The 24,226-nt window shown below is 38.2% G+C and overlaps 1 protein-coding gene across 8 annotated transcripts in view; it reads right to left on the bottom strand.

Moving 5' to 3' along the window:
• The window catches only part of HERC1 (HECT and RLD domain containing E3 ubiquitin protein ligase family member 1), a 215,408-nt gene that overhangs the window by 79,507 nt on the left and 111,675 nt on the right, over positions 1–24,226 (bottom strand). For 6 of the 8 annotated variants that reach the window (XM_075897632.1, XM_075897638.1, XM_075897635.1 and 3 more), the window contains 13 exons: positions 18,987–19,258; positions 17,918–18,133; positions 15,101–15,221; positions 12,436–12,673; positions 11,112–11,305; positions 9,489–9,644; positions 9,192–9,298; positions 8,856–8,966; positions 8,597–8,773; positions 5,279–5,518; positions 4,993–5,076; positions 3,950–4,470; positions 1,147–1,922 (listed from right to left, as the gene is read on the bottom strand). In XM_075897632.1, coding sequence (XP_075753747.1) covers positions 1,147–1,922; positions 3,950–4,470; positions 4,993–5,076; positions 5,279–5,518; positions 8,597–8,773; positions 8,856–8,966; positions 9,192–9,298; positions 9,489–9,644; positions 11,112–11,305; positions 12,436–12,673; positions 15,101–15,221; positions 17,918–18,133; positions 18,987–19,258 — 3,213 coding nt within the window. The remainder of the gene's footprint in view (positions 1–1,146; positions 1,923–3,949; positions 4,471–4,992; positions 5,077–5,278; positions 5,519–8,596; positions 8,774–8,855; positions 8,967–9,191; positions 9,299–9,488; positions 9,645–11,111; positions 11,306–12,435; positions 12,674–15,100; positions 15,222–17,917; positions 18,134–18,986; positions 19,259–24,226) is intronic. The other 2 variants (XM_075897636.1, XM_075897634.1) reach the window with 2 other exon arrangements.

The following is a 24,226-nucleotide window of genomic DNA, read 5'->3' as shown; positions in this document are numbered from 1 at the left end:
TTGAATGGGTCGAATTAAGACCTGCCAAATCAAATGCTGAGGGCAGCTCTTGTTGGCACCTGTACCCCTCAATTCACGAGGAGTAAGGGAAATTGACAGGAGCTTTTACTCCCATTGGCCTCCCTCTCTGAAGAGGACGCCAAGCTGTAGGGCTGTTGCTACACTTCAAAGGTGGAATCGCTGCACGGAGCCTGGGGCCACCAGGGCTCCATGTGACGCTGCTGCTTTGAAACGCCATGGGGAGCCCAGCATCAGGCTGCACGTGGCATTTCAAAGTGGCAGCACTGCATGGAGCTTGGGGTCAATGGGGAGTCCCCAGCTGATCCCGGGCTCCATGCGGCACTGCCAATTTTAAATGTGGTGTGCAGCCTGGAGACACCACAGCTAGCTCCGGGCTGCATGTGGTGTTTCAAAGCAGCAGAGACCCTGGGCTCCACATGGCAGTGGCCCCAGGTGTCAAGCAGAGCTGCCACTTTGAAGTACCCCCTCTTCCTCCTCCCCTTGCTGTCTCTCTCTCATAGAAGCAGCGAAGGGGACGAGGGGGAGGAAATCAGACTAGTTGACTAGCCCTTCACATTCCTAATGTAGATCTGACAAAAGACTAAAAGCTACACTATTTGTATTTTCTCCTTGTCTCCACAAAGTCAGCTAATTCCAGAAAACGCTGCTCACTGAAGGTTTAAACAATATTGATGGACAATGTTAAACATTTATTTTTAGTCTACCCTGACCACTAACCCACAATCAGCCAAGTCAGGTAGACCTGTGTCATAACATATATAACACAGAAAGAGTTTATATAAAATCTTTCTTTCAAATTTGGGTATAAACACAAAACGCAACTCTATTTTTCTGCCTACAGTGATGTCCTTTCTTCCTGCATATAACTCTGTACCTTAATGTCAATCTCTATTTTAATAAACTAAACAAAGGACGAGAGGGTAATTACCAATGTCCATACATTCTAGAAATGGGTATGATTTGCTACCTTCCTTAATTTTGCTACTTAAGATTTTCACAAGTCTCAATCACTGCAGAAATATATTCTTACATGTGATCTAAGTCCATATTCTTGGTAATTTTACGTTAACTCTTATTAACTTAACAAATCTATAGATTAACATTATCGTAACTTGAAAAAAGTACCTTGTTTAATTTTGCCACCAAACTGGTCCTCCAATAGCCCATGAACCACTAACTTGTAGATCATGGCTTGTGCTCGTTCCAAATCTGCTAGTCCTAGAGCTCTCTTTATTGGTGAACGCATGACTGCCCGTTTCACCATATGGCGCATCAGGAACTGCAATGCAGCACGCATTTCAACATCTTCATGAACAACTGGAGAACTAGCACAATCAGAATTATGACCATTTTCTGCAAGGATTTTTGGTATCAGTAGTAACTCAGCATATTTACTACAACTAAGAAGAGCACTAAGTGATTTCATAGCACCAAGGTAAAGATAGGATAACTGTACTGCTCGGAGTTCTGACTGTACAACATCATGATTTCTTGATATGTGATCATGATTTTTTCTTTTTCCTTCTATAGTTTGATGTTGAGACTCCATACCTAGTGGTGTTGGTTCTAAAGAGAAGGAAGCTATTTCATTTTCTGACTTGGAACATGTAGTGATGGGTCCTTTGATATCATCAGCACTTAGTAGTGATCGCATATCTGATCCAGTATCCCCCTCCATTTTCTGTTCAATGTCCCCTTTCTCTTCTGCCTCATGTCTGTGTTTTTTCTCATGTCTCTTGGCACTTTGTTTTCCCATATCTTCATGAATACCAGTCAGATAGGTAAGGTCCAGCAACACTGTAGCTGTCAATCCACGGAATCTTGCAACATCAAAAGGCAGTGGTTCACAGGGCTCCAGATTATACAGTGGGGTATCACTAGGCGACCAAAAAGTTGGGAAGCTTTAATAAAGATCAGAATGACACAGGAAGAAGCAAGTGAGGGATAGACAAGAGGAAAGTACAGGAAATAATGTAGGCAAAATAAGATGTAAAATATATTTAATAAAATAATTTAAATGAACTGACAGTCTAAAAATTAAATGTAAACAAGGAAAAGAAATGAGGTTATGATGAGAAAACAAGGAGATATAATACTCAATGCAAAGGAAGTGAGACATGCACATGTTTTCAACAATGAATATTAATTTCCAGAAACTTCATATAATCCATCACTTAGATAATGATGAATTTATGCTGCATTATTTTAAATTTTTCAAGTCATTCACAATATAATTTCTTATAATTATCACTTAAGTGTCTGGTAATTGGTTTGAGCTGAATTTATTTTTTTGTTTATGAAGGACACAGGCAAAGATTTAATGAAGAAGACTCCTGAACTTTTACAATGTTGACGTAAAGCTACTTCCAGCATTTTATCAATTTCACTCTACTACTTGTCTTTTTACTGCTAAGATGCACAAAAAACAAAAGCATCACTAGCAATGCAGGGAGCAGCTCTATCAATGAATATCAGTCTATCAGTTACTTTTTTTATCATTGACTCCGTTCCTGCACCCTAACAATGACCAGTCAGCTGAGGCATACCATGCACGTAAGAGCTCCTACTGCTAGTGACAGATCCTTACTTTAAATATTGCCTATGAGTCATTGCCTCCATCATACACAGGACAAACATAAGTAACTTGTAGCCATATATTTTTTACATAACCAGCAGATTTACAAATTCAGAATTTTCCCTACAGTTTTTGATATTCTCAATATTTTCTTCAGAATTTAGATTCTAAAAAATGACCATTTCAGTGTTTTGTTACTGAGAATCTCGCCTGCTTAAATAGATTTAAAATTGGTGCTAACCCTTTCTATTGACTCTTTCTAATTTGCTTACACATGACTGAATTGGGTAAATGCATTAACTGATTTAATTCATCTGGCATAATTTATGTGTAAAAAAATTGCATTAGTTTGCAGACAGGCTAGCAAAACAGTTCTAAGATGTGTGAACAGACACCATTCATCTCAAAGAAGAATTAAACTTTGAAATGTAATTATCTCCAGAGACAAAAGAAATCAGTGGTTATGTATTAACTTGATTCCCAGTCTTCTAAAGTATCACCAAAAAAATAAGGACATAGAGTAATCTAATTTTTTGCAGAAAACATTAGCCAATTCTCATATAGATAAATGCAGGCAAGGTGAAAAGACTCCATGAAGTTCTCAAATAATTTTCTTCAGACTGTTTCCCTCTCTGCAGTCACCCCACTCTGCAGATTCATAGGACCTGATGAAGGGATAAATGTACTGTTGATTCTTTAGGCCAAAGCAGATCAGAACTTGGCATAAATGCTGCCTCAAGACAGCAATAACTTAGATGTGGATAGCCACAACTGTGAGAAGGGAGAATTGTCCCACCTGCTGACTTGGCCTCCTCAAAACTTCTATAGACAGGAGAGGACAATGTAGCACTACCCACTTCTAATAAACCAAAACAGAATTCCCACCACTTGCAAATGTGATATAGCTAATTAATTATAGCAAAAATGCAAGCTAGTCAATAAAAGTTTGTATCCAAGAAGTTGTAATAAAAATTCAGAGAGATAACATATCAATAAGCCTGTATATAAACTTCAAACATAAGCAACACTTATGTCAAATACAGCTCAAGCGTGCGGATGTCTTCAAATTAGGAAATTTAGAGTCAAAATTTAGTTTGAAAACTATCAGAACATGTCAATGAATTCCAGATTTCCAAATGAATTATATACTGATTTTTATTTCTCTAATTTCAAAGTACTAGTTTATTTTTCAAATTAGAATTCTTGAAAGTTGCTTTAACTAGCTGAATGCCCAAGCATTTATTTTAAACTTAAGTTACTCGTGACTGAAAATTCATGTTTCCGATGTAAAACATATGTAAAAGTATCATTAAAATTGCTAACTATTTGAAAGAATAACTGAATGCACTTTACCTGATAGTAATCTCTGCTTCATCCCACTGGACTTTAGCAGATGTACTGCCCTCTTTGGCTACTCCAAGTAAGGTGGCATGACGTCCAGTTTGCTTGTGTACACATCGGCCTCCAACTCGAAGACCAGCATCAACTCCACCAATTACCGCAAGAACAGGCCATACCTCTACACAGAGAGTCTTGAGCTGAACTTCTGAGAGTTCAGCAAGACCATGCCTACAATGTTTATTTTTCTCTTCTTCTTTATTCTCTCTCTCCTCTCTCATGTCATTCTCATCTCGGCTTTGGACTGAGCGACTTTTCTTCAGTTTTTGACCTGCTTCTTTAAGGCACATTTTGATTTTGTGCAGCCGTTCCATCATTTTTTTATTAATGCAGTGCGTCCAACGGTCTGCACGATGAAGGATGCGGATAAGTTGGATAGTGGCCTCTGCTAGCACTGCAGCAACAGGACTACAGATAGGATCACCAGCAAGCAAGTCTCTAGGTGTGCCACGCATCTGCATATCACATATTTTCACCTTAGTGTTAAAAAAAAATCCAAGTTATACTCTCAATTTATATTTCAAAGCTTATTCTAATTTTAGTATTTTCTTCTGAATTGAAAAATTTAATATTTTTGGTTTTTTGTGTTCGTCCATATGTAGTTCAAAATATTCCTTATACTGGAATTGGTTCCAATTCTACTGACAGATATCTATGTACAAGATTCCGAGTCTTGTAGTACTCAGTTCAGGTCTTTCAAAAGGTTGCAAAATGTAGGACTAAGGTCTACTGCATATTTTTCGAATAGTGTAGTAGGTAGACAGTGCTTGGTTCTGCTATGAGGGCAGGGGACTGGACTCGATGACCTCGAGGTCCCTTCCAATTCTATAATTCTATTATTCTAATGATCCAAAAAATCATGCATTATAATGGACAATCAGGGGAGTTCTTTCCATAGATCAGCTAAAAAAGTTTCAACATTTACATACAGTAGGACAAGAAGCATAAAATAAGCCCATATGACCTGTTACTGTTATGTAGATATATTTTTCAGTTACCTTTTCTCCTGGGTTACTGCTATAGAACATTACACAAGGGTATAATTCTGCTGCATCCACATCTTCAAAAGCTAGTTTTGGCTCCTAGTTAAAAATGAGGAATAGAAACTTTTAAAACAGGTTTTTAGAAATAGACAATTTAAAATAATGTATCACTTTATAATCTTTGCAAGTAATAAAATTAACTTTTTGTGGTTTTAGAATCATGTGTAAGTTACCAAATGTTTACAGTCAAAGCTACTGCAGCAAATATTAAAGGAAAAACTAGATAGAAACAGTTAAATACCTCTCCATTTTTACCAAATGAAATAGTTCTAGCTTCCATATCCAATACACAAGTGATGAAGTCTCCTTGAGTAAAACTGGACAGAGTCAAAGTCTGTTCCCCATTATGATAGAGGTTACCACTGTAGGCTCTATACAGCCACATATCTGACGTAGTGCGATGGTTAAAGTCATGTACCGGCCAGCGAGACACTCCTACGCATGTGCCTTCATTACCTCGATTTTCCTTCACAATATAGAACTAGAAGGATTAAAAGAAAAATGCCATGGCATAATTCAACATACAAATATAATACTGGTCACAGGTAATATTATATTCAAGCAATGAGTAGACTATACTCTTAATATAAGAATTAAAGGATAGTTTTAAATGTTATGTGTAAGATATCAATTTATGAAATTTTTCATAAATTAATACCACAGCACACTGGTTGAATACACTTACCTGCCCTCTAAAATCTCACTTTTCCTGAAAAGGTCAGTCAGTCTCTAATGATTGATTTATTATGGTCTACTATCAGTCATTAGAAGTGAATATTTGGACATCAATAGTTGTCTCATAAGTTCACAAATCAAATACTGGAGCACTTTCAATTTAAGAGTGTATCTCTTAAAAGTAGGTAAGATATAGCTGAAGTAATATTAGTCAGTAAAATAAATTAGTTTCATTCATGTTTAAAGTAAATGATTTACCCAGAAAAATACAGGCTATAATACACTATCATCTACTTCCCTAGTGAGAGACTACAGAAAAAATTATCTATCTATATGAATAACCATGTCTAACTGAGAAATGCCATTTAGCCATATGAAAAAAATCTGTATTCTCAGATCTACTGAGACTGGTGTGTAGTACTCCCTTCAGAGGGCAGTGTGGTCTTGTCAAAAAAAGAAGTTACACAGTGCATTTGCTTAAATATCTAGACCATCTAGTGAAAGTGTATGTGGATACCCATACAATAATTTTGTACAACTGATTTAAAGCAAAGCTTTTCTATCCAGAAGCTGGCAGAGCTTCCTGTGACAAGGACCATGACCTGGGAAAAACTAGTCACTACAATCATCATATTTGGTAAATATATTTTTGCCTTCTCCCCTTTTATTTGTCCATTCAAAGTTAATGAGAAAAGTAATTGGGGGGTTTTAAAAGCTGGCTGTATTTATATTAAGACTTTATGGCTCATCTAGTATTAAGAAAGCCTCGATGAAGAGGACAAACTTTACATAGGGTACGTCTAGACTACCGGGTTTTGTCGACAGAAGTTTTGTCGACAGTATCTGTCGACAAAACTTCTGTCAACAAAGAGCGTCCAGACACATTGAGTTCTGTTGACAAAGCAAGCTGCTTTGTCGACAGAACCCTGTAGTCTAGACGCAACCCTACAGGCAATAACACCTTCTGTCGACAGAACTCTGTCGACAGAAGGTGTTATGCCTCGTAAAATGAGGTATACCAGCGTCGAAAACTGCTGAGTTCTGTCGACGTTATGTCGACAGAACTCAGCGGTAGTGTAGACGCTGGTATAGTTTTGTCGACAAAAGTCCACTTTTGTCGACAAAACTCAGTAGTCTAGACACACCCATAGTGAAAACTACCACCCTGCATCTTAAGTTGGGCGAAGGAGAGGGGGAGAAGTTGTTTGGCTGGGTGGCTGGAAAGAGAGAGTGAATTCTTGATGGTTTGGGAGGAGAGAAGGCTCCCAGAAAGGAGGCCCATGTGGTAGCTGACTCATCACTCAGGAATGAAGGGTTTTAAAAAGTCAGCCTGCATTGAGACCTTCCCTTCTTATTCAAGGTACAGGATCAGCAGCACCTTTCTTCCTCTTCTGGTGGTAAATATACCAGGTTGATGGTGATATCAGCAGTGGACATTATGCTAGTCACCCTGTTGAGGGAGAACTGGGAAGGAATTTTTCCCTTTCCATCATATTAGTTCAGTACAGTTTGAGTTTCTTCGCCTTCCTCACAGAAAGTTTGGGTGGGTCCTGTTCATGCTGGGGGTAGGCTAGTAAAGATAAGACAAATTCACTAGTCATCTGGTGGCATACAGCTGGTTAAAAGGCAGTAAGAACAGAAGAATTCATAGGATCTTGATCAGAAGAAAGGACTTTTGGGGAGCAGTTAGCAACAGTGGAACTCAGTTTGGGGACAGCGTGTGGATTGACGTCTAAGTTGACAACCTCTATTGTTGAAGGGCAGATGAGTGAAATAAAAATGTGACACTCCACATACTATATTAGTTTTTTGGATACAAGGATGCCATTGATTAGCATCATCCTGTGTGTTCTCACAATAAGCAGACTGCAAATTAAATCTAACTCTTTTAAACAACGTGAAGGAGAAAACGTCAAAAGGTTAGTAATAATTAAGCATAAGAAACAAAATTTAAAAAAAAGGTAAATTTTAGACTAATTGGGAACTTGATCCTATACATAGACCTTTGAAATGCAAGACTAAAATAAGTTCATATTGAGTGAGGTAATTGTGGCCTAAAATGTGCAGGGCAGTACAAAATTTCTTCTGAAATTAAGAGCATAAAGAGCAATTTATGCTATTCCTTGACATTACTAAATAGAAAAATGACACTAGGGACTGGAGTAAAGGTGTTGGAGAAAGTACATGGATTGATGGAACCAGAATGGACAATTTTCTTTTAGTACATGTGGTTCTTAGACAAGATTTGGGCAAGAGAAAAAAAATCCAATTTTGCCACAAAGGTCTTGACTATCAGAGAAGATAAATCTGGGTGCAAAGGGTTAGCTCTACATTCCAAATCCCAAAATCTAGCCTTACTTCAAAATACAATTTCAAAGCATTCTAATTACACTAAAAGTGGGATTTATACAAGATAGTTTTGCAAAAAAGATATGAAAATTTACTAGGCTAAATATGAGATCTACCCATTCCTTTTACCACGATGACTAGTGATAAATTAAAAAAAATTAATCCTTCCCACTTCCCCCTTAAATACTTTCCGAAGGGAAAGAGAATTTTCCAAAGTGATTTTAAATTGATAATTTTTATACTGACTGTGGTTTTAAAATAAAACTACCATCAAGAACAAAAAAATCACAAAGGACTTCCCAGCTATCAGTTCTTGGTTTGAATCAATGACCTCCAGCAATATGATAAATAGGAGCATTCAAAGCACAGCATTGTGCAGTTTATTTTAAATAGAGAATGGACCTTGAATCACTAGGTTTTGCTTCTTCTGTAGTATAGTATGTTCTTAAATATTTACTTATATAACAATATTTTTCTGAAGCAAAGGAAAAAACTGAAGCCAGGAAAAAAAAACAATGTATTTTATTCCATATACCTTCCACTGATAACACCCAGAAGTGACTCCTGTAGATGCTAATCCATATCCTTTACCTCCACTGCCATGAGTTAAAATTTGCCCATTCTCTACTATGCAGCACTGAGCTTTCTCAGGATCAAAGGACACTTCCTGTATAGGAAGATTCTCATCCTCTTCTTCAGATTCTCCCTGCTTCTATCAGAAATGGAACAAAATAAACACCTCATAATTATATAACTCAGCAGAATCTAATGAACAATTTAAAAAGGATTATTACCTGCAGTTTCATTTCTTGCTCTCTTTCTTTTATTTGAATTGCATATTTAGCCTGAGCTATCGGTGTCTCCCACATGCAGTCAGATAGAAGAGAGAACAATTGTTCAACAACCTGTTGTATTAGAACATACTTCAGATCACTTTAATTCCAAACTTATATAGACAAATAATAATAGGTTTCAACTATTCTGGTCTATTTCATAACTAGTTTAAGATCTCTAGTGAGCATCAGATGGCCCAAATTCTGAAAATCTACCAAGCACTGCTGAACTAAAATTATTCTTATATAATATTTGCTGTAGAAAACCATTTGAAAAGTTTAAAAACATATATAAACCTGATCCATCTGATCATCTTCAACACTGGATTCACAAGCAGGCAACACAGCTTCTAATACATGAAGTGCTAGGAGTCTGGTCCTTAAGTTACCCACTAGGGGTACTCCTACAAGAGGAAAACAATCACTAAAATATGCTGAGTAAAACTACAATGATGATCAACATAATATATTTACTAAAATTGATTAATTCTTACCGAGCACTGAATACACGTAACACTTACATTAGGAACACCACACTCACAGAAACATACACATGCATGCACTCACACACAATCCATTTTGAAGAGATCATACCTGAACAACACTTTTGAGATGCAATATTAAGAAGCACTTCTGTCCATTTTGGAGAAGCCATTTTTGACTGAATGGCTTTTGAAGAAACAACTCTTCGTAGAAAGACTAAAAAGTCACCCAAGTGCAATTCTGCGGCATGTTGCTTTCGGAGTGCAGCTGAAGATTAAAATAAAGTTATTGCTAAAAATATATACTTGCAGTAAACAAGCCACACACACGCTTAGGTCATGAGAAAAGTCAGAAAATTCACAGCTCCTAAGTTGGGGTTGCAGGCCTTCTTGGTTTTAGAGAAGAATGAGAGCCCAGAACAGAATGCCACCAACTGCAGCTGCCAGGCTATCCTATAAGGATAAAAGGAAGCTGTATATCAAATTCGGTGGTCCTAGCTCTTATTATTTAGGAGAAGTTCTAGAAAACAGACTCACAAATGGCCAGAGGAACATTTCTAAAATATATATACAGGCAGTCCCCGGGTTACGTACAAGATAGGGACTGTAGGTTTGTTCTTAAGTTGAATTTGTATGTAAGTCGGAACTGGCGCCCAGATTCAGCCGCTGTTGAAACTGACCAGCGGCTGACTACAGGAAGCCCGAGGCAGAGCTGCTCTGCCTCGGGCTTCCTGGAATCAGCCACTGATTAGTTTCAACAGCGGCTGAATCTGGACGCCTGGGACAGAGCATCTGGGGCACTGCGGGGACCGACCCGGCAGCACCCCAGCTGCTCTAGCCCAGGCGTACAGATTCAGCCACTGCTGAAACTGACCAGCGGCTGACTACAGGAAACCCGAGGCAGAGCAGCTCTGCCTCGGGCTTCCTGGAATCAGCCACTGATCAGTTTCAACAGTGGCTGAATCTGTACGCCTGGGGTAGAGCAGCTGGGGTGCTGCTGGGTCGGTCCCCGCAGCACCGAGGTGCGGCACTGCGGGACCAACCCAGCAGCGCCCCAGCTGCTCTACCCCAGGCGTCGGCGACAAAAGCCTGGTCTGCTGGGGGGGGGGGGGGGGGGGGGCTTCACTAGCTGTGCCCCTCCCCCCCGCAGACCAGGGAGACGCAGAGCAAAGCCGTGGAGGATGCGGGCGGCGGGATCGCGGCGCATCTCAGCGGTCCCGCCGCCTCCGTCCTCCGCTGCTTTGCTCCGTGTCTCCCTGGTCTGCTTTGGTGGTCCCCCCAGCAGACCAGGGAGACGCGGAGCGGCTTTTCTCGCCACAGAGGACGCGGGCGGCGGGACCGCCTAGACGCACCACAGTCCCGCCGCCAGCGTCCTCCGCGGCGAGAAAAGCCCCGTTCGTATGTAGGGATCCGACATAAGTCGGATCCACGTAACTCAGGGACTGCCTGTAGATTATACAATCTTATTTTCTGGAGGGGAATATTCTCTTCCTAGCCATGGAAATGAGACTGATTCTCCACGGCCTTGCAACAGGGTTAATCTTTTACATATGTGCTAAATAGGTGTAATGCTTATGCAAGTGAAGAACTCTTATTTAGCACTATTTTATTCTGTTCTTCACAGGTGCAAGAGACCACACAAAGGGCAAGATATTGGAGACTTAGGCACTTATCTCTCCCTCCTTTTTTTAAGAAGATTAATTCTAATATAACAAAAATGGTGTAAATGTGGTACCTCTGAAGTCTCTCTTCTCATTATCTCCATCTGGATCTAACTTTTTTTCTTCTTCCTCATCTTCTTCACCTTCACCTTCTCCAAAGGAAGCCATAAGCATCACACCAGCTTGTGACAAAAGGTTCTTCAACTGACTGCATAGCAGATCCAGCAAAGACTGGACCACTTTGGGGCTCAATTTATCAGCATAAGTTCTTTGTGAAAAATGTAAAGATTAAAACTTTTTTAGCTATTCCAATAAAATAATGTCAAGACATTCCGCATATGCATGCATTCAGTGCACATTAAAACAAGGTCCTAACTCAGGACAGACTGTAGTCAGTTGTAGTGCAGTTGGTGATATCCCTTGATTGCTTTCTTGATTCTGTCAGTGCACCTCCACACTAACTACAGCACTCTGGTATTCCAATCCTCACTTTCATTTTAACAAAAATTATCTATCAGTGATGTTAAATTACTTAATGTTTCATGATGCGGCAAATGAAGATTAAAAGAGACTAGCCAACACATTTTATATAATGATAAACTTCAGTTTTAAGAAATTAAAGGTGATATACAGTTCAGTCATTTAAGCATTACACATAATCCTTTCTATTGACTTCAGTGGGTGTTGGACCAACCCCTTAGTGCATAAAATCATATCATCCAAACCACACAACAGTACTTACAGTACTTCTTAATGACTACCTTGACAATTGAGTTTTTCACTTTACAAACATTTAAATAAAAGTGATACAGACTGACTATTTAATAGGAGTATTCTTGATCAAAACCAGAAACTATTATTTTCCCCTCAATGTTTTTTTTTTAAATTAGTTATGCATTCAAATTAACTCAGTCAGAGTAAAAGTTTGGTCTGTTATTCCCTGGTTCAACAGCAAATATTAGCAGTGTTCAGGAAAGTCTGTTAAACTTCAGGAAGAAAAATAGAATTTCCCTCTTGCTAATAATAATGGGAGAGATTATGCGCCAGAACAGCACAATGACCTCTCCAGAGAGCTACATAAAGCCTCATCAGCTGGAAACCCATGACAAGACCAAGTAGGGAAAAATGAGGAGGATGCAAGGTGGTCATATTTGCAGCCTTGTGGGCACAGAACACTCTGAGCCCAAACTCAAATCAAATTATGCTATTTTATCAGAGGAGTACATATGATTAACAATCACTTAACATTTTGTCAAGTTTTTTTCATTTTAGCTAGTGTGCTTGTAAACTCCATCAAATAGGCAGTATTCTGAAAAAAAAAATAACTCTGCGTTTTTAAAGATACTGCTGAAAGAGGTACACATGGATCATGACTAGAAAAAAGTCTTCAATTCTTACCCTGTGGTAATGGCGAGGATTTGAAGTAACCTTGTACTAGCCACTTTCAAAGCAGTGCTGAGTTGAGAAATACCAGTTTTGGGCAACAATTGCAGTGGTTGTCCCAGCATGGTGTCTGTGCCACACAACTGTGATAGTACATTTAGCAGACCAGTGGAAATGGCCAAGGAGACATCGACAGGCTGATAGTGTACACTTAGAGCAAAGACAGTTACCAAGAGGAGGCGCTGTTGTGCTTCTAAAATTAAAAAAAAACAAAAACCTCTTTGGAATCAAAGTACCAAGATGATTCAGAAACAATAGTTAGTTCTTCAACACCACCACACATAGTGTTTGAGGAAGTGCCAGAATAAAAGCCCACTACTTGTCTCCTCAATAAACTCAGAATGAACACTAAGGTGACTTATTTTAATTATTTTGTAATTCCACTGTATTATATTCAGGTCCTTTGGGAATTCCATCGTGGACACTCCCCCTTCCTCTACCCCCAATGATGCACTCTGCCCCCAAGAAAGTCCCTTAGGGAATTGGACACTGAGCTAATTTTTGGCATGAAAATTTTGGGGTTAAATCCCAGAAGAAGCTCTCTCTGGTTCTTGTCTAGAAATGTCTCCCTGAGCAGAGGATAATTGGAAAACACACTAGGTTTTCAACTTATATATGAAGTTTAATTCCAACACTGGATAATTCATATTGATTTTCAATATCAAATTCATGGTCCATTTTGCTCAATTTCACTGACACGGTATTTTAAAAGTCATACATTTTGAGATTCCAACTATTTAAATCTGAAATATCACAGTATTGTAATTGCAGGGGTCCTGACCCGAAAAGGAGTTGGCTAGGACCACCACCAGAAGCATCACTCAAAGATGCCATGATATGGTATTGTCACCCTTATTTCTGTGCTGCTGTCTGAATAGGCATGCCCTCAATCAGCAACTGCCACTCTCTTGCCACCCAGATCTGAAGCCCGTAACGCAGAGTGGCCATCCCATCCCATCCCATCCTTGCTGCTGGCAGGGTGCTGCCCTCAGAGCTGGGCTCCCAGCCAACTGCCACTTTTCTGTAGCCACCCATCTCTGAAGGCAGTGCAGAAGTAAGGCTTGCAATACTGTAATTCCCCTAAAGTCCACCCATCTCTGCAACTGCCTTTTGGGTCATGATTTCCAATTTGAGAAATGCTGGTTTTCTCTGTGACATGTGTATAGTAAAAGCATACACAAGACCAGATTTCACAGAGGATAGGGGCGGGGACAGATTTTATGGTCATTGACATGCTTTTGAAGAGGGTTCAGAGAAGAGCAACAAGAATAATTAAATGATTAGAAAACATGGCTTGTAGTTACAACAAAGAATCCTCTGGCACCTTAAAGACTAACAGAGTTATTTGGGCATAAGCTTTCATCTGACTAAGTGGGTCTTTGCCCATGAAAGCTTATGCCCAAATAAATGTTAAGACTCCTCCTTTTTGCAGATACAGACTAACATGGCTACCCCTCTGATACGTGCCTTGCAGTGACAGGCTCAAAGAGGTCTCTTTAGTTTAACAAAGAGAATGTTAAGGTGTGACTTAATTAGTGTCTGTAAGTATCTGCATGGGGAACAAATACTTGAATAATGGGCTTTTCATTTTAGCAGAGAATGGTATAACATGATCTCAGTGGCTGAAAGTTCATGTTGAACAAATTTAGATTGGAAATAAGGCATGAACTTTTATTGGTGAGAGGTTAATCACTGGAACAATTTACCAAGTGTTATGGTAGATTTTTCAACACTGACATTTTTAAATCAAGATTTGCTGTTTCTCTAAAAGATCTGCTCTAAGAATAATTTGGGGGAAGTTCTATGGCCTATGCTATACAGGAGTCAGACTAAATTATGCCAATGGTCCCCTCTATCCTTAGAATCTATAAAAACATGTAGTTATTTAACTTCTATTTAAAGTTGCAAAAGAAAACAATGACAATGTGTGTGTGGTTATAAGGCAACTTTTGCCAGAAAAAGAAAAGATATGCTACTGTAACTTTCACATGTACACATGATTTCAAATAAAGTTAGCTAAGGTGCTGAGAGCTTTCAAGGCTGCATATCTTCTTTCAAGGTGAAACATATGCAGAGTGCCTGCATAGGAGGCCAGGACAAATTGCTCTGTGGACAGAAAAATTGTCCTATTGATATTATTTACCAGGGGGTTTTAAAAGACTGCTCATCTGTATGAAAGAGAAGTGACCAGAGGTTTCTTTAGTTTTTTTGAGATGGGGTGTGTATCTTTTGGAACTTAATTTAATATTATTTATTCTGGAAAAACCCATAAACAAATCAAACACTAGAGAAGGAGTATTTTTTTCTACTTAACTTGGGACTCTTATTAAGTATCTTTCTAGCTAATATAACTCATATTTTATTTATATGTACCACTTCTAGGGTAGAGAAAGAAGTTCATTCTCTGCAAATATTCAATAACTGGGTAAATAAAACCAATAAAAAAGAAACATAACAACTGTTTGCTACAGAATCAATCATTAACACTTCATCCATGTTTGTTACTTCAGCCATCTAAGTTTGGGTACTGATGCCAAAATCTGAATTCTACTCTATTAATAGTGTGTGTATTTATAACGTATGAACACACTTTGCATTTTCATACTTGTTCTCCACTTACCTATGTGGTGCTTGTTTGCTTGCAGAGCTCTCTCCAGTGTAGCAGATAATTGCTGGTAAATCTTGTGCACAGCCACTTGGATTTCAATCTGAATATTTCTCTTGGCTGATCTGATACCATCCTGAGTTTAAAAAAAAAAAAGTACGCCAATAATTGTACATATTTATTTTTTTAAACTACTAGAACAGGAAGCTTAGTGGATTTGTGGTTAAAACACAAATCCTACTGTTTGGAGACCCAGGGATCTTCCTCAGTTTCTTCACCCATAAAACAATAGTAATTCTTCCCCTTTTCTACAAATGTTAGTTATTAAGATTTACAAAGCCGTAACATCCTCATATAGTATTACAATAATAATAATTTGCACATTCTCTACTAGACCTCCTCCTTGTTTGAATATGTATTAAACTAACTTTCATTGACCACCCCATTTGTATGACAGCAACCTCTTGTTTAATTTGACCATGTGGGAAAAAAGTTACCTACTGTAATGGTCCCTGCCCCCATGCTTTATGAAAATTGACTTAGGAATATAAATATGAATAACTCAAAGATACTTTAGACAAAATACTTCACACAACCTATCCATTTTAGTGTTACAGATCAACAGATGGTATATCTTATTTTGGTACACGTACCATTCTTTATGTGAAGTTAGAAATATGAAGTGTGAGTCTGTAGTTTGAAATGTATGATCAGCTCAACAACTTGTAAACAGCCTTGTTTGTCCTGTAAGTCTTGAAGGTGGTCCACGGTAGAAAGACATGTGAAAGTATCAGCTGGTACTGAAATCCCTTTTTAATCCAGTGTTTTTCAATGGGAAGGGGAGGATGGCAAACAAGAGATTCCCACCCTGGAGGAGAGTCTATTTAAGCAATGGGAAACTATCAGATCTTTTTCTGGCCTTGGAAATGGCTTGGCATACCCTAAACGGATACAGAGAGAGCTGGAGACCCAAGTCATAATAAAAGTGTTTGCCTCTGACTTAAAGATTATGCTTGTAATAAGAACAGCGCTTTAAAGAGAGAAAGAATCCACGTGCAATAAGTCTCTGAATTAGAACTACTTGTGCATTTTCTTTTCATTTTAATTTAGTAAATTACTTGGGTCTGTTTTCACTTCAAACCACTTAAATCCTACTGTCTGTATTTAATAAACACTTTTGTATTCTACCAGGCACAGTATAAATAATTGTTCCTTGGGGGGAATACTGTGCATCTCTCTCTTTCATTGATATTGGGAGTCTTCCACATGTACAACTTTTATGCAGAGAAAAATGGATTTATTTGGGGGTTTGGTTTCCTATGTGCTGAGCCCTGGAACCGCGTTCACTCACCGCTGAAGTGGTTCAGTATCTGTACTGCTCTACAGGGGGGCAGTGACCTCTATTCTGTGCCTTGTTTAGGGGAGACCAGAGGATGTGGCCCAGCAGGACAGGGTGGCGAGGAGCCCCAGAGAGCAAGAAGATGGGCATCAGTGGCATGATCAGCACACTGTCAAATAATCCTAAGGGGCCCTCTGTGGCAGTACCCTATCACATCTACCTTTCATAACTATTGTTCTTCGAGAGGTGCAGTTCATGTCCAGTCCGATAGTTGTGCGTGTACTGATTGATGTTTTAGGGTTACTGTCTCTTCTCCTGTGGTCATTAGCATGTTAGCACCCTTCATTTTCCAAAATATAATCTAGATGGGAAGTGTACAGGTTATTCCTAAGATTACAGATCTATCTCTTGGGAAGGAGAAGAGTGTAGCAATGTCATCATTCTAGATTCCTTTCCAAATTTCTTAAATTGCCCACATTAAGAAACTGAAATGAGCCTCTAGAGTCTTCCTCTTTCGTGGTGAACTGGACTGTGAGGCTTGGGATCAATTTTAGGCTTACCCTGAAGATCTATGATCAGTAAGAATGAGCTGGTTTGCTGAGTCCCAAAAGCAAAGGGCTCACCCATCCTTGTAGAGGTCTCTTAAGAATCTCAACTGTTGGATATGGGAAGAGGGTGATGTGGGAGGGGATGCAGAGCCCTTCAGTAGTTGTCTAAACTTTGAACGCCTACACCTGGAAGAGCAAGAGACTGAACTGGGAATGATGATGGCAAAGCTCTTTTTCTGTGATTCCTGGGACTCTCTCCTTACAGAAAATGTACCTCTTTCCCTTTGGCTTGCTTTATTTGGCCTGCTCTACTATGACTGGAAAAGGGGGAACAAACAGGGCAAGCTGGTCAGTGGTCCAAACCAGGGATCAAAGCACTGGGAATTTTAGCTTCCTAAAGAACAGTAGAGAATGTGAGGATGGGGGAACAAGGAAGGAATGTTTCGCTGATGACACAAAATCAATTTTAAAAGCTGGAATTGCAAGGAATAAGGTAGCATTGCCAAACCACCTTTCTGTTAGCACCACAGGAGACAGAGTATCCGGAGGGGGAAAAGGTATACAGACATACCACAGAACATGGTAGCCAAGTTTGAAGTTCCTCTAGTAATTGGTGCAGGAGACAATCAGATACAATTTAAAACAGTGACAAATATTAAGAACATTCTTGTGAATTTTTGTATCAGAGACAACACACATTCTCCTCCTTAAAAATGATTTCTACATAGAGAAGAGATTGGGTTCCCAAATAAATATTATTCAATGAATATTTGACAGAACAGAATTCTAGTCTGTTCTCCTACTGGTTTTGATACTAAAGTAAGAGTCATTAACATTTTCAAATTTAAACTTTCTGAACCACAAGTGTCTAAATATTAAATTAGCATCATTGAATGAAAAAGTTTACTCAATAACCTATTTTTTCAAACTCTGTACATTTCATACCTGATAGTGATGCAATCGGGCACTCTCCCCTTTGGCTCCTGCATGTCCAACAGTGCCCAAGCCAAAGCATCCCGCTAGAAACTGTAGTCTAACAGAAGTAAGCAGTGAGGAAGACTGAAATGCTGGACCTTGATGGATTCCCATTAATGGGGCACTACCTTTCTCCTCCATCCCTGATAGCAATACCAGGATCTGATGAAGTGCTTCCAAACGAAGCTTAAGAAAAAAAGAAATAAAAACTGATTAATCCACTTGATAAATATTATAAAATAAGAACTGTTCATTGAAGTATTTAATATATCTTAAGAATTATTAATGAGATTACCCATAAACCATAAATAAAATAGCAGGTAGTGAACTGAGAGTAACATGTCCATTATACCATGGAAGAGTTCTAATAGCATATGGTATATCATGGGGATACAACTCCTATGGCTTTTACATTAACATTTTCTGAGATTGTTTTGTTTTTTGTTGTAAGAAAAATTCTGAGATGTTTAACTTGATGTCTCCTGACCCCTTGTTCACAGCTAAAATGTTTTTAACTTAAGTTCCACCAACCAAACATGATACTTAAGAAGCTTTAAATGCTGGGGCAGTATAGTGACAGCTATAGTTTAAAGGAAATCAAGGATTAAGTGTGTTCAAGCTTTCACTAAAAGTTTTATATATCCAAACTTATCTACTGTTAATATTGCTAAATTTAACATATCTGAGATAATTCTCTTCAAGTCTGAAATATCTGAAGTTTACAGAACACCATTTTAAAAGTTCTTATATAATTTTTATGTATTTCAAAAAGTATGCCCCTCTCTGCTCTCAAACATATTAAGTGGAAAGAACGCTCTCAGAGTTCAGCCTATTATATATTTAAAGAACACTGAAACAAGCAGTTTCAGTTAAAATTGGTAACAAAGGTAGAAAATATGAATATAATATGCTCTGTGGTTCAAGAATGTTTCCAGTGACAGCTTATGAGTTCACCCCATCATATGGATTTATTCAAGTTCAAATCCAGAACATGGACTTCGTAGACAAGGAATATAAAAATAGTGTACCTATAACTTACCTCAGCCCTCACCTGCTGCTGTTCCATTGCAATAACTGACGCCTGGGGGCTAGTGGACATACTTTCCTCAGGCTCCTTAAAACCTGGTGAGTTTCCTACATCTCCACTTACGAAACTGACAACATTTTCAATCAAAGTGTGAACTCCAAGGGATTTTGAAAGATCAAAATCAGATTCAACAAAAGAGTAAGAGGAGCCAAATAACCAATCTCTGCTGTGTTTTAGTCGAGCCCATGAGTCACTTAGAGGTTCCACTTGACTGTGCATTGCTCCTAAATATACACAATATAAAATTTCATAAATTCCAATTCAGTAGAAAATTGCATGTTGACAGTAGGTAAAGACTGAGTTATTGCTATTCAAAACAGGTGGAAAACAGGCATTCATGTTTAATTATACCATGCATTAAGAAATTAGAGCAAAACACTTCAATTAAACAATAGCAAAGTAATAAACTAAAGGGAAGGCCATGTTTCTATTACTTCATATCCATTAAGCAGTATAGCAACATCCTACCGCAGGAAAAAAAAAGAAAAGGCAAAGCCACTCAAACCATTTAGCTTAAAGCTAGAACACTGAATAAAAATGCTATGCAGCTAAATGGCAAACAGTGGTGAAGAAAAGAGCTGCAACAAAAGGAACTGAACCTTAAGATATTTCTTACAAGATCTGACTGTAAAACAAGACTTATTTTACTCAAACTATTATATCTTTTTTACAGGCAAAATGACAGTGTGGTTTATATCTTGTTTTGGATAAAATAGTTACCAAATACACAAGAGAGGAAGGGCAAATAAACCCGAAAAACAATTGTTATACAGAACATTTACTTTGTATTGATTATGTGTCAGCGGGCAGTATATTTTGAATGTAATAATTATATACATGTAATGTCTCCAAACTATAACTTTGATTTAATGAAATCCATTTTGAAATACGTCTTGATATTACTGGGTGACCGTATCTACACTATGATATTTACCCAATTTAGACATGTCATCAAAAAGCTGAAATAGTGTGGAACATGGTTTAATTTCAAATCAAACCATGATTACCACAGTTAAACCACATCTTGCAGAAAGTTATTGGTACTCATCAGCAGGTTTTAGAGTCCTGCAAATCTGCAGATACCCTCTTTACATCCGCAGGTATCTGCATCTCTGGATGTGGACATCTGCAACTTATTTCTGCAGCTACAGATGGGGATACAAATTTTATATCTAGAACCCTGCAAATATCCATATTATATCCACAGATGTGAATGCAGATATCTGTAGCTTATTTTTGTAGAGACAGATGTAGCATGGATACCAATTTTGTACCTGTGCAAAGTTCTAGGTATTATTTTCCACTGCAGACAAAGTTTTCAAGATTATGGTGAAATGATCCTCTGGCAAAAATGGTACAATTTCACCAAGTAAATGAAGTTGTTTAGGCATTTAGCACTATAACTTTAGTTTTGCTAATCAGTATTTTATTGTTATTTTTGCTTAGTGTCACACAAAATATTTAAAAAAAATGTTCCTATTCCAAGAAGCTTATAATCTTTACAGACAGATAATGAATAGACACACACAAAGAGATACCCAGAAAAAAATCATATTAATTAAAATCTCAGTTGTTCTAAAAAAAGTCTAAAAGTTTAGATTTTACTAAGTAAGCTACCTTAGAATCATTCAATATTAATATCTCTTGTGCACCTTGAGAACCACAGACATAATTTAAAAGTCAAAACTTTATTGCTAAATTAATTGTGCATTCACAGAACTGTGACATAACTCACCAGCATTTTTGTTTTAAACACTATGTTCAGGGAACAGAATTTAAAATTGAATTGTACGAATTCACTGTAGGCAAAAACTCATACAAATTCTAAACAGAGAAATTCAGTCTTTCAAAACAATCCACATTTTTACAGTTGACCATAACTACATCCTGGATTTCAAATATTTCCTTTTCCAAATGTGACCAATACTGTGGTTTAGCAGCAATTTATTATGAAAAAAAATTTGATGGATCAATACATTGAACTGTGAGAAATTATTGTACATCTCCCAATTACCCTTTTTGTAAAGAATTTTCATGAGTATTTGCATGACATATCTAAACATTTATTTACATAATAGACTATACTGGCTTCTGAAAGAACCATTACAATATCTTAGCCACCCCAATGTATTTGGCAACATAAAATCATATAAAAAACTGCTTTACATTTCAAGAATACTTTAGTAACTAAACACTTAGAGAAACCCAGCAAAGATCAATGTTAAAAAGAGGTCTTTAAGTGTTTTAACTTATGCTGGTTTGCGTTACAATCTTATTATTTACATTTAGACTTGTCTCGTGTATCACTTTTGCTGATATTTATTCTGTGATACCTGCTATCAGAAATATCTAACTTTTTCAATTTTTTTTATTCTTGGTAATACGTTGTGTAAATAATAAAGTAAGAAGAACAAGAGCGATCAGGCTGCCGTACAGACAGATATCACTCTTCTTAGATTACCAAAATATCTAAAAGTGACCACTATTGGCACAAATAGTAATCTCAGTTATATTTGGAAACCACAGGTGAGATCCACACTCTTACTCCTGCCACAAGACAGACGGCCAGAGTAATGTAAATGAATCCTAAAATCCCTGATCTCGACCAAGGAAGGATTCTGCCAGCATAGGCACTGTTGAACACCGCCCATGATATGCACTTTTTTAAACCCAAGAAGATGTGGCATGCTGGAGGGCCAGGCCACAGCACTATAGAAATTCCGGACCATGCTATGACTTACACCAGGCATGTCAAACTGGTGTTTGGAGGGCTGCATGCAGCCCGATTGAAATTTTTTGCAGCCTGCCAGAGCACTTTTATAAAAGAATGAAGTGCAGCTCACTGGCTGCTTGGAACACGTGGCCGAGTGCCTGCTCACAATAGGCCGGGCCACTCTGCACCGCAGCAACTGCTCGTGGCCGGCCAGGTCACTCTGCGCATGCACTCACGGCCGGCCAGGCCGCTCTGAGCGCTCCTGCAGGCGCTCACAGATGACCGGGCTACTCTGCTCACAGACGGCTAGGCGCTCCAGTAGGTACTCACAGCTGACTGCCATGCTCATGCCACCCCGGCGCCCCAGGCGGCAATGTCAACTCCGGGACCCAGGTATTAGGTTGGGGGGGGGAGGCTGGGAGAACCTGGCTCTGGGGGAGGGGGAAGGCATTAGATTGGGTGGGGCCTGGCTCTGTGGGAGTGGAGGGAGATTGGGTAAGAACGGAGGTATGGGAGTGTCTGGCTCTGGGGGAGAAGAAGAGGTTATTTTGTTAATATTTTGTTATTTATGTATTTATTCCCGAATAAAATCACAAAATATATATTAATTTTATATCAATAAATGTGTCAATTTTTTGCAATTGCATGAATAATTATCTTTATGCAAAATCTCAAACTTAAAAAGTATCTGAAATTTTCACAGAAGCCTGTTCTATTTGATTAACCATGGTCAAATGGGTAGCAGGTTTAAAACTAATAAAAGAAAGTTCTTCTTCACACAGCGTGTAGTCAACCTGTGGAACTCCTTGCCAGAGGAAGCTGTGAAGGCTAGGACTATAATAGAGTTTAAAGAGAAGCTAGATAATTTCATGGAGGTTAGGTCTATAAAAGGCTATTAGCCAGGGGATAAAATGGTGTCCTTGGCCTCTGTTTGTCAGAGGCTGGAGAGGGATGGCAGGAGACAAATCGCTTGATCATTGTCTTCGGTCCACCCTCTCTGGGTCACCTGGTGCTGGCCACTGTCGGCAGACAGGCTACTGGGCTAGAAGGACCTTTGGTCTGACCCAGTACGGCCGTTCTTATGTTCTTATGGTCTATACTTGTTTTTATATCAACAGAACAAGTTATGTATCACATACAAAATTTAAAAGTACCTTAATTTTTAATTTAAATACAAATTTATGTAAAATTAATTTAAAAATTATTTAATATGAGCAAATAATTTTACACATCAAATTATTGTATTATAAAATATACCTAAAAAGCTAGGTGTCCGGTATTGGTGCCTTCTGCCTGGCACCTAAAAAAAATTTTTTTTTTTTGCTCGACAAACCATCTGGGAACCCTATGTGGCCCTGAAAGCTATCAGTTTTCGTTTGTGCTGCCCTCAGTAGGCTTCGAGTTTGACATGCCTGACCTATACAGTAGCTTGCTGTAATATCTAGAGGCCTCTTTAGGGCTGCCTAAGTTACTCTAAAGTCTCTCCAACCTCTTGAAGCAGACCAGAACCAGGAAGGTACAATGCTGGCCTAAAGGCATTTTAGCTTCCTTTTACCCGGAACAATGAGTTCTGTATTTGAGTTCACCCAAACAGAGAGTTCTTTAAAAGCATAGCATAGGCTCTCACCCCATGGCTCCAAACATCAAAGAGTTAGTAGAGGGAAAAAAAAAACAGCGGAGAAAAACAGTTTTTAAAACCATGTATTGGATTATGCTACCCTGTCATTAAGGACTGACAAAATAGTAAATGGATTTTAAATTTTTAACAGGAAAAAAGAATTTGAGGGCAACTGCTATTAATGAGCAAGATGATATAGATGGAAAAGCTTCAAAACAATTAAAATTTTTAATTGCCATCATTGTTTTAAAAAATGTATATATAAGGCAGCAAGGACTCTAGGAAGCAAAATTAAACAAATGAACATGAAGAAAAGTTCCAGCTGAATACAGTCCGATTTTTTAAATGGATATATTGAAGCAGGATAAGTTTGGTACAAAATCAAGTTTTTTCAAAAGTTAGTGTATATAGATAAAGCAAGAATGAATTTAAAAAAACCATTATCTTCTGAACATTTTTTTGAAGTGACCATTAAAACAATGACGTATTTGGCACTGCATTAGCTTAGTTGTGAGATAGAGATCACTCTCTACAGGATTTCTTATAGAGCATTTCAGATTATGTGAATACAGCTCACCAAAAAAAAAAAAAAAAAAAAAAAAAAAAAAAAAAATCAGAGCAATAAACTTGAAGCTTACATGAAAAATGATTGAATGCTTACTTGTCCTTATAAATTAGCTTTTAATAATGAATTTTTCAAAATGAATGTGGCACAGCTGCAATACATACTTTATAAAAAAAAACATAAAATATGTGGGGAAGCTAGAGAGAAAAAAAATAAACATGCCATCATGTACTTGCTTGAAGCTCTTCTTTTTTCTGGGGCTCAACTGGCCAAAAAGGAGTAAATACACTACCACA

Source organism: Pelodiscus sinensis, chromosome 14 (genome assembly GCF_049634645.1).
Source record: "Pelodiscus sinensis isolate JC-2024 chromosome 14, ASM4963464v1, whole genome shotgun sequence".
Lineage (NCBI taxonomy): Eukaryota > Metazoa > Chordata > Testudines > Trionychidae > Pelodiscus > Pelodiscus sinensis.
The sequence above is the reverse complement of the archived record's forward strand: the minus strand, read 5'-3'. Positions and strand labels throughout refer to the sequence as shown.